Here is an 11,043-nt window from a genome sequence, read left to right as displayed (position 1 = left end):
TCCCGGCGGCGAGGGGGGCCCGGCTGGCTAAGCGGAGCAGCGCTGCCGGGTGCCGCCGGTGGCTGCGAGCAGGAGCGAGGGCGGCCGCACCCCGGCCCCGCGGGCCGCCCGCCGCCTCGCCCACGCGCGGGCCGCCTCCCCGCCTCCCGCGGGCACTTCCCCTGCACGGCCGCGGCCAGGGGAAGGCGGCTCCCGCCGGGCCCAGCGCGGCGGCGGATGGCGGGGGGGCCGCGCCCGGCGGGGGCCGGCGGGGGCGCCCGTTGAGCGGCGGCGGCGGAGCGATGCCGGGGGGCCCGGCGCGGCGGGGCGCACCCGCGGGGCCATGAGGGCGGGCTCCGGCCATGGCCCATGGCAGCGCCGCGGTCATGCTGAAGTGCGTGGTGGTGGGGGACGGCGCCGTGGGCAAGACGTGCCTGCTGATGAGCTACGCCAACGACGCCTTCCCCGAGGAGTACGTGCCCACCGTCTTCGACCACTACGCAGGTGAGCGGGACGGGGGGCGGCGGCGCGGAGCCGCTCGGTTCGGCTCGGCTCCGCTCCCCCCTCGCCCGACCTTGCCCCGCCGCGGCTCTCCCCGCCGCGGCCTCACCCGGTTTGTCTCTCCCTCCTCGCAGTCAGCGTCACCGTGGAGGGCAAGCAGTACCTGCTGGGGCTCTACGACACCGCCGGGCAGGTGAGTGAGCGACCCCAGACCCCGGCCGCCTGGCAGCCGGCGCTGTCCGGCGCCGAAGTTGCTCTGGCGGCTGCGCGCCCCGGCGGCATTACTCAGCGGGGCTCCTCGCGTCGCCCGCTGCCGCAGCGGGGACAGACCGAGCGGGGCTGGCTGGGCGGCCGGGAACCGGCTCGGCAGCGGGGAGGCGCGGCACGGCCGGTGGTGGGCTGCTGCAGGACCCTTGTCTGCACTTGGGGCTCATGGAGTTGTTGTTCAGCTTTAGGTTTTTGGCTTTGCTGCCTTTTTTTCTTTCCTTTCTTCTTCTTCTTCTTCTTCTTCTTCTTTTTTTTTTAAGCTATACTAGACAGTCCAAGTGATTCTCTTGAGAAGGTTATTACAGCCCACAGTGGAAGACGCTATGTCAGCATGTGACTGAGGCAGTTTTAATGTTGGATATTCAGAGAGATCTCTATTGTAGCGAGCAGCACAGGGCTCCATTATCGACATCTCTGCTCAGTTATCACAACTTGCAGCCAGCAGCTGCCGGCTGAGCACAGTCTTATGAGTTAAAATACTTTGGGGGTGGCATATCTGAACCAAAACAGCATGTAAAGGGCCTGGCTTTGTGGGCAGGAGGTGCTAAAAAAGTGTGGAGCCTCTACAGAAATGCTGTGTGGTCTTTTGCAAAGTTGTATATTCCCTATACTAAAACTTCTTGCAGCATGAGCTTGTGTTTGGGTCTCACATGACCTCAGACGTGCTTCCCTGTGGTAAGGAACAACGAGGAAGATAATCTCTCTGCACTGGCACACAGTGAAGCCATACTTTGTAACTCAGTAATTCCTGCTCTTATCTGAACAATTGTTCCAATTAGTGTGCCTCTCTAAGTGTGCATGTAGCTGTAAGGGAAGCAGTACTCAGCTATTCTTGAGTGTTTAAGGCCTGAAAGCAGCAACACAATCCATTCAGGGAGAATTCCAGGGAACAGCTTTGCTTCCAGAAAGCCAGTAGCTGGAGGGTGAGTTTTCTACCAACAGACTGACTTCATCGTTGAGAACTCACTGATACAAACACAAACTGGTCCCAGTGATGCAAAATGAGTTCACTTGCTATTTCCACCATAGCTTTGCTTTTTAGTAGTAAATGCTTCACAACCCAGCTGGCTTTAAAATACTGTTCAAGTGTGCTGAGGCAAATAAAGCATCTGCTAACATGCATCCAGTTTCTATAATGAGCACTGGAAAATACAAAAAAAAAAAAAAAAAGCACCTTGCACTCGTGTATGTATGCAGAGCTTATTCGTGGATGCTGTCTCAAACAGCCCATGCTGGCTTGTTGCTAATTACGAGAGCGTGTGTTGTAAGCTCTGTGCAATCTTACCTCAAGTGGCTTTGTGGTGTCCATCTGGGTAGCTGCACGGAGAAACCTTTGGCTTCCTCTAACACTAGTAGTAAGCTGGCCAATTTGCAGCAAACAGCAAGCAAAGGTACTGTAAGTCTAGACTTATAGATTGTTTCAGGGAGACTGCTGTCACAAAGCGATATGCTCTTGGCGAAACTCAGACCTGCAGCAATCATAAAGTCTTTACCATTTTCCTCACCCTAGTTCAGGTTATTGGAGGGGACAGTGGAGCAGTGAACATCTGGGGCTGCCCATGGAAGCCCCATTCCAGCACCCAGAACAACTGTGGAGGTTCTTACAGGAACCCATGTAGAGCCTCCAGCCTGACAATTTTGTTCTTTTTATTCCTTCATCGGAGTTTGCTGATGAGCCATTCTGAGAGAGCCATGGGGTAAAAGAAAGCTTTCTGTGAAGTTTAACAATTGTATGTGTTTAAGAGCAGAAAAGACAGGAGTTGGTAGTTTCTTCTCTGTGTTGAGGAAGCAGCATGCTGCGTCTGGTACATGCCTGCTGATTGTACAGATTTCTGTTCAGCTCAGATTCATTGCAGCTTGAAGTTGGGATTTCTGTGCCAGCAAACATCAGTGTTGTTATTTCTAATCCTGTCACCCCCAAATAGTTTTACTGCAAAACAGTAGCCTGATAGTATCATTTTATCAAAGCTTGGCAGCATGTGATTATAGTGGCATCTGAGCTACTTGCAGCCTTCTGAGTGCATACAGCCCCAGCCCTGGGCAGAGTCCAGATCTCATTTTCTGTGGGAAGAGGAGTGAGAGTGCAGAAGTTTGGGCTGTGACCTGCTCCATATTCCCACAGGAAGCCCATGGCAGAGCAAGGAGCCAAAAGCTGCCAGTGTGCAGCAGGCCCATCAGCCTGAAGTACTGACTTACCAATCTGTGGGTGTTGTTAGCTTGTATGGTTATGTATTTAGCAATGTGTGACAGACTTCTGTTTGGTGGGGGGCTGTGAGCTGAGTTCATGACATCTAGCTTGCTTTTCTAGTGAGCTGCTTCACAATGTAGGGAGAATCGCGCACAGTAACTGCACCAATCACATAATGCCTTGCATCTTTTTGAGTTTAAAGTAGGTTGAGAATAAATCTATTAAGGTCCTATTTTTTTCCAGGTTATATATAGCAGGGAAAAATGACACAGTTCACAAGTTACAGTCTATATACAGACAAACTTTCCCCACCATGTGCATGTCCAGGCAGACTTCATCTGAAAATACCCCAGTTCAGCAGAAAACAGCCAGTACAGCAGCTAGGAGGGGATGTTCCTGGAGCCCACTGGGTTTTGCAGCTGTAGAGGCTGACTCCTGGTCCCGGTGTGGCCATGCCACCCTGGGGAGTGCATTCCACAGGCAATTCCTTTCGGAGGTGGAGCTGCAGCTCCTTTGGGCCTCACTGCTCTGCACAGCCCTCCACTTTGAGTTTCTTTGTCCCCTTACTCTTCCTTGTTGTCCCTCAGATGAATGGTGGAGCCTACTTGCATAACCCAGAGCTGGGAGCAGAAACATGACAAAGCTTATGAACATGAAGTGCACCTGATGGTGATGCTTGGGTGCCTTTGGCTTTACGTCTGTTTCTCTTGCTGTGAGAGCAACTGCGTGTCAGTAACGTTCTTTATGGAGCAGGGGTATGTGGCAAAACAAGCCTGGGAAGGAAACTGGGGCTCCAGCAGGAGCCTGCTGACTTCACCCTGGCAGAGTGCTTTGGAACTAAGAACAGTGATGATCGTTTTGGTCTTTCATAATACTGCTAACTCTCACAATATTGAAACTTTCAGAAAAATTTCTGGGAGTATTAACAGAAAGGTGGGCTGTGTGCCCCTTTGCTGCATCTCAAATGATGAGAAGAAGTGGGAGGATATGCAGCATTTACCTTTTGGAGATTGTGCTCCGCACTGAAGGCTGCTACTTAACATGGCAGCCAGGGTTAATTCTCCTTTCCTTCTCCGTTGATGTGGGGTTTCCATTCATGGTGTGGTCTGTCTCATCCAGCATGTCCTGAGCATGAACACGTGGAAGCGTTGCTCTTCTCGTGTGCTTTGCTGTGAAGGGCTGTCAGGAACAAGAGGGCGGGCAGGAAGGTTGCAGGAGCAGGCCAGAGTGAAATTCTCAGTGGCTTCTCAGCTGTGACCAAAACAGAAGCTGCAAAAATGCAAAGCACAGTATGAGAACAGCCTCTGCCTGGCTTCTTTCAACTTGTGTATTCTGATGGCTGCTCTTGTTGCAGCTGCAGCCACCTTAATTCAGACACAGTGATATATATTTTTTTGTGTTGTAACTGAGTTAAAACTGAAGTCAAAAGCAATTTTATGTTAGAATTGATCAAGCTGGAGTGTATAAAGCAAACTTAAATACTAGTAAGATCAGTGCTTCCCTGAAGGCCAGATGTAAAAACAAATAATTCTAACTGTGAATGAGCCTGTGGGAAAGAGAGGGATGGAGGCAGGGCTTTTAAAGTGGATGGACACACAATTTGCAATGGCTGCTATAAATAAAACAAGAAATAGCAGTCATCTGTGTAATCCTGGCCAACTGTTTGCCTTGGCTCTGGAAGGTAGCCGCAGTTTCACAGGTACTGCTTCAGCATCCTGAGAGGAGAGGCAGCTGCTAACTGTTGGGGTAGTCTGTTGTGGAATAGGAATTTCCTTCCTTAGACTGCATTATTCCTTCTGATCTGCGCATTCCACAAAGCCAGAGTGCCAAATGCAAACCCGGAGCACACAAGCACGCTTCCACAAAGCAAACCCTGTGAGCCTTCATTGCTGAGTTACAAATGCTGAAAACTCCGACATGATGTTGGCAAATCTAAAAATTAAAAGTGAGCCATCCCCATTCTGTCCCTGCACCTCCCTCCTCCCACGTGCATTTTCCCTCGCTCGCTTTGCGCTGTCGCAGGCAGGCTGCAGCTGCTGCCGGCAGGCTGTGAGCTCACTGCAGCCCGGGTGGCTGCAGCCCTATGAATAGCTCAGCTGAAGCTGCTGTGCGTGAGGATGCAGAGAGCCACACAGGTTTAATGGCTCTGCAGCAACAACTGGATGTGTGTAATTTAAAATAGAAATATGCCCAGATCCTTTCTCTGAAGTTTAAGATTTTAAGGAGGTAGTATGTGTGGGCTGATATGTTGCTGTGATGGGAGGTCAGCAGCAGATACTTCAGCAGTGACAGACTTTCCTTTGAAAGGTAATAGCCCGTTACCTTTAGAATGGCCAAATGGTCTTCCAACAATAATAATTCCAGTGCAAACTTTACATCCAAATACCTCATTGTTAACTGTGAGTCACGCTTTGCAAGCCTCAAGTCTTCCCTAGAAAGGCAGGGAAGTACTGGTATCAGCAGGCGAAGAGTCACAGGACGAGGAATGTTGCTCAGAGTTTCCAAAAGCATCCACTGTGGCAAACCCAATGTTTAATTTTCAGAATGTCCAAAGGCCTGCTGCATTTCTGAAAATTGGGGCTGAGTTAACTTAAAATTAAATTAAAGGTTGTCTTTGAGAATGAAGACCAGTAATGTCATGGTCATATGAACAGTGAGTTAACAGCAGGCCAAAGTAAGGAACCCAAAGCAAACCAAGCATGAGAGGTTCTCCAAAACATCAGTTTATGGTATGTTAAAGGCATGTTTTTATGGAGTCTACCGGCAAAGAGAAACTATTGCTAAACACGGATTGTGTTGTCAAATAAAAACATCTCTTTTTCTGGGTTAGGAGACATAGATACGCTTTAGTTTGTGAGGAGGTTCTCTCTGAATCTTGCTCGCTTTCTTTGAGGTACAGTGGCATGTTTCCATGCTATCCAAACACCACCATCTACAAAAGAAACCCTGAGTGCAATAATTATCACTGTTCCAGCATAATATTATGGCCTATCCTCTTGCTTCCTGACTTCACTTTAAGACGGTGTGCACTTGTGCTCAGCAAATTGTCATATAATCTGCAACTGTCCTGCAGGCAGCAGGAGTGATGGAAGGGGACAGCTGGGCAAGCAGCCTGAGCTAGCGGGGCTTTCTGACAACAAGCTTTGCTGTACAAGACCATGGGAATTTTTTGGAAGTTCTGCAGTCACATTTCCTGAGTGAAACGTTTTATTTGCAGAGTTTTTCGTATTTTGGCAAACATGAAGAATCTCAGAAACGCCCTGTTTTTCTCTTGCAGTCTGACTCCTGAGTCAGCCTCTAAACTACGCCTTCAAACAATTTTAAGTGTAGTTTAGACAAGAGAACAGCTTCCATAGCAAAGGCCTCCTTTGTCTGGTCAGAATCCTCGGTGCAAAGGCACATATAGTATAAGTTAGGGTCTGAGCCACAGCTTTGTGTCAGCAGGCAGTCACTGCTGATTTCAGTGTGCTTTGTTCCAATTCCTTTATTGAGAACACGTAGACTAAAGGGACATAAAAAAATAGTTGCATTCAAAATGCTGAGTCAGCCAATCCTATCCTCACGTGCTGGTGGTACGGAGCACCTAAAAACTTAGGAAATGAAAATGGCTTGAGACTTCCTTTGCCCTTTGGAAGTGGTTTTTCTTGAAGCCTTTGGGTTTTGTGAGTTCAAGTTTTCTCTGCATTTATGGATGAGTAGAAATTTACCTTTCATTTAAAAGTGAGAAGGATGAGATTTTTCATTTATGTAATCAGCAGTCTATGGGAGCCTGGGCTTTAAGAGATAATATAAAACACACTGATTCCAAATCCTGCAGTTTTACTATGAATTATACAAAACAGTATTACAGAAATGGATGCTTTGGGACAGAGCTTCAGTTCTTATTTTAACCTCCAAGCATTAGGTGCTGCCATCCTCATCTTTTTTAATCACTGCTGCATCCATTTGGTGGCATGTGCTCAGTAATTCTTTGCAATGGTTGGCACTTGCTGGTGTGTGTATCGAGATGCAGGTTGCAGAATGATTCTTCAGAGCAAAGGAACATGTGACAGCATCTCAGGTGAACTGATTGCATTAGGTGAATAAAACAGACTGAATGTGCCTCAAGCAGCTTGCACTCTAAATTAGTTGTAGCCTTGAATGCTGAAAGATCATCTGTAGGGCTCCCTGCTTTATTGCCCTGGTTGGTCTGATTTGCAGTTGGGATGCAGTGTTGGAGTCAATTGCGGTGAATTGTTCATGGCTGCAATCACCAAAATGGGATGACTTCCTTTTGCGGAAAAAGTGAAAATCTGAAAATCTGTTTGTAAGGTCATGGAAAGTGAGGAGGAAACCAGCACAGCAGCTCACCACAGCCTGGTGATTTCTCATGGATAATGAGTGAAAGGGCTTCCCAGGCAGTCACTGCACTGCTTTCTTGGAGATCCATAAGGGGTGACCAACTGGTAAAGGTGTGTTCAAGTAAAAATGTGCATGCAGTCAGTGGAATCCATGTTCCATCGCGAAAGATGCTAAATAATACGTCTTAGAGACAAAATCTGGGGATGACTTCTTTTAGAAAACCTAAGAGAAATTGGGAAGTTGAAGTTACTGTGGTAATGGAGGGAAGTGCTCTGTTGAGACTGTCTAGGGAAATAGTGAGCATCACCTCATGCCAAGATGTAGGATTTGGACAGTATTTAATCTCATTTTAAGACTGGGATCAATTTTGATCACTTAAAAGCAATTTTATGTATAACAAAGGGCATATTCTGTCCTTCTTGTCTTTATGCTCTAAAACCCATCTTAATAGGCTTCATCTTTTAGCTGCTTATTGCTTTATATGCGGAAAAGCTTTTCAGACATGTAAGCAGCAGCTCAGTTCTCAGATATGCCAGAAGGGAAGTTCTGTCAGAAGAAAAATCACGATTCACAAACCCTAGTCTTTTTCAATGTATAATTCATACCTCTTTTGAACAGTCCTCCTCACAGGAATTCAGAGATGGATTTAGATTAGCTTACTTCATTTTTAGAATACAATGGGAGAGCACTTAGCCTGTATTCTTGCAGCCTTTTCTATAAATAAAAAGTAGATGCTGGACTCAAATCAGCCACTTTCTGCATTCTCTGGGAAACCTGTGTTAGAAGCCACAGCAGGACAACTCCAGCTTTTTCATCAGCACTCACTTGGAACCCCAGCATCCAGCAAAGAGATAGAGGGGCCGTCATGTACTTTTTCCCTGTAGCCAGGGAACATCAGCTGACTTTGTTGTGCATGATCAGAAGCCAGGGGCTACAGATGTAGGCACCAGAGAAATCGAACACAGCGATGCACGTGACAGGCTTTGATTGCAGAGCTGGGCAGGCAGTTTGCTTTGCGGTGATGCTGCATCGTGGGCACTGTGCCGGGGACACTTCGCCCTGCGCCCCTGCACAGTGTTACAGAGTACATGCAGCCCACACTGAAAACAGCTCAGTTTTTAAGCCAGAGAAGTGCTTTGTATGGGGCAGTACAGCACGCTTCACTCTCTCCTCCCCCACCCAGGCTTCTAGCAGAATCAGAAACCACAGCGTGATTCAGCCCCTCAGCACAAATCTGCTTCCTGGTGTGCTTCTGGGGAGGCTGTTGTTTGCTGAGGCTCTGCCTGGCGCGTATGGCAAAACTGCAGATGGACTTTTAACTCAGAATAGTCTGGGGGGAGACAGCAGGACTTGCCCACTGCTGTAACAAGGAGTCTCTGAGGTGTGTACTTGTTGCAGGAGTTATCATGGTTCTTGTTACATTTTTCAAAATATTGCAGGGGGCCTTCTGAATTGGGAATTTCAGGGAGGAAAACTATGAATGATGCAGTGCTGAAGGATAGCAATTAAATTCGCCCCAAAAATGGTGAACTTGAAGTATGGTGATTTTTTTCGGAAAGCAAACTTTCATCTGTCCTACTACATAATAGGTTACAACTTGGACGTACAGCTGGGGTTGACTTTCCACCTCCAATGATCTGTGTGTGGCTCACTGTGAGCAGCAGTTGTCATTACCCTGCACTACATGAAAGCTGGATTCCTCTAGCAACTCCGCCTGAGATCTATTTTTGGCTTCTTGTCTAAAAACAGATGGTTGGGAGTGAGAACCTCCTCTTATGATTGCTGTTGTAAGCTGTGAAAGCAACAGATGGTTGCCAATGCAGAGAGCACAAACCTAGAGTTGTCAAGTTCCAGTTTTAATTCCAGCGTGGTGTGAGCCATGTTTTGTTCCCCTCTATCCAGATCCTATCTCCTCAGAATATAAAATAGCTAATCTTTTTGTCTGTAAGCATGGAGATATCTGCAAGGAAAACAAACAGATCTAGGTTTGTGTCTTCTTCAGTACGGCAGATCTTAGAGGTGTGAATTTCTCTAGACATTTTGGTCAAGGTGTGGGGAGGTACTTGCTGCAAAGTAGGCTCCTCTAATTATCCTTCATGTCTCCAAGTTGAACAGAGAGAACCTAATTCCATGCCGGAGGAGAGGGAAGCCAGTGGCCTCACATTGTGCTGAGGAGGGTAAGGACCTCTGTCCCCACTGCTCTTACTTGGCCATTGTTACCATAAAACAGGGAAGCTACAAAGAATACTGTGGGATCTCAGCTATGTCCACTCCTCTGACTTCAATTTTCTTATAAATAAATGGAAATTATGCTTCTGTGAGTCAAGAAGGTTGTCTAGAAATTGAGTATGCGGTTTGTCTTAGCTGTTTTGTTTTTGTTTTTTGTGGTTTTTTGTTTTTTAAATAACCCATCGCACTGTAAGCTGTGTGCACCAAAAGCTTTTGGAAAGCTTTGCAAAGACTAATGCATTATTAAGCTAGCAAACCCCTATGGGGCACCCTAACAGATGGGAAGATGCAAGCAGAGAGAGGATAATAACTTGCTCAGGGCAACAAATTATGTCAGCAGCAAAGTTAGGAATGCAGTTTGTGTGTTTTTAACTATGTCTTCCAGCTGATATCCATGGAATTAGGCAACTTGAAATACAACACAGGGTTTTTTTAGTCTGACAAAAACCCTGAAATGAAGAACAATATGCTGTTGCAGAATATCAAGACCATTCTTCATGCAAGGAGTTCTTTGAGACCTCTGTTTTTAAGTATCTAAAGGTGAGGAAAAGGAGTAGCCAAGTTTTGGATTGTAGATTAAAACACATCCGCCTAGTCATCCAAAATACAGTGAAAATCAGTGATTCGGTATGCCAGCCAAGGCAGCAGAGAACCTGAGAGAGGGATATTGTTAGGTACTGTAGCAGATGGAAAAAGAGACCTAAAGGAAAGATTTTAAGGACATAGATAATGCTGGATTTGCCTGTAAAATACCAAAACTAGAGGGAAATGAAAATTTGTAAGTATGAATTTCCTTTCTCCCTTCTTAAAAACAACTCCCCCCAAAAGCAAAACAAAAACCAAAAAACAGTCCTTCCCAGTTTGTAGTTGAGAAGCCAAGATGAATCACTGGTTCCTCCATCTCATCTTCTTTCCTTTGTCTCTTCTTTATTGGCAGCTGTCCTTGCTTGCTGCAGAGATGCTAGGTAAAAGATGAATGCTCCCGTTGCAGTGTAGTATCTTCCAGATGGTGTCCATATAATACCACAGCACCGTACCATGTTAATTTAGCCAACACACATTCAATTTATTACAGTTCCTACATTTTCAGCATGTTTTTTCTTATTTATATGTATCTCTTTCGGGAAACAGTGAAAAACTTTGAAGTCCAGAGTGGACTTCACTAGACTGTACTAGTCTATGTACTATGGACTGGACTAGACTGTATGTCTTGGAATTAAGACTTCACTGTATATTCCAATTCTTAGTGGCTTTCTTATCCATCTTATTTATATTCATAAATATTCCACTTAAATTCTTTAAATATTGCAATGCCTAAACATACAAAAAACTGCCTCCCCCATTTAGTCTGGAAGTTTAATTGCTGTACAGCATGGTGTGTACATGCACTCAAGTTGGAATTTATGTTGACTGACTTGTATAATTAGATTTTGCCATTGCATTTAATTTTAGAATAAAGCACATTTATTTCCCTTACACTAGATTCAGGAAATAAACTATAATTGAAGCAATCAGATTTTTTTCCAGGCTTCTCTGAT

General features: G+C 46.4%; 1 protein-coding gene across 2 annotated transcripts in view; it reads left to right on the top strand.

Annotated features, from left to right (window-relative positions):
* Window positions 1-269: 269 nt before the first annotated feature.
* RHOQ (ras homolog family member Q) overlaps window positions 270-11,043 on the top strand; it is a 15,922-nt gene continuing 5,148 nt past the window's right edge. Inside the window, exons 1-2 of one of the 2 annotated variants that reach the window (XM_052685488.1) lie at window positions 270-483; window positions 615-673. In XM_052685488.1, the coding sequence (XP_052541448.1) occupies window positions 342-483; window positions 615-673 (201 nt within the window). In that variant the 5' untranslated portion in view covers window positions 270-341. The remainder of the gene's footprint in view (window positions 484-614; window positions 674-11,043) is intronic. The other variant, XM_052685480.1, reaches the window with a different exon arrangement.

This window comes from Tympanuchus pallidicinctus, unplaced genomic scaffold, assembly GCF_026119805.1.
Source record: "Tympanuchus pallidicinctus isolate F22 unplaced genomic scaffold, pur_lepc_1.0 scaffold1, whole genome shotgun sequence".
Taxonomy (NCBI): domain Eukaryota; kingdom Metazoa; phylum Chordata; class Aves; order Galliformes; family Phasianidae; genus Tympanuchus; species Tympanuchus pallidicinctus.
Note: the sequence above shows the minus strand (reverse complement) of the source record. Positions and strands in the feature narration are given on the sequence as shown.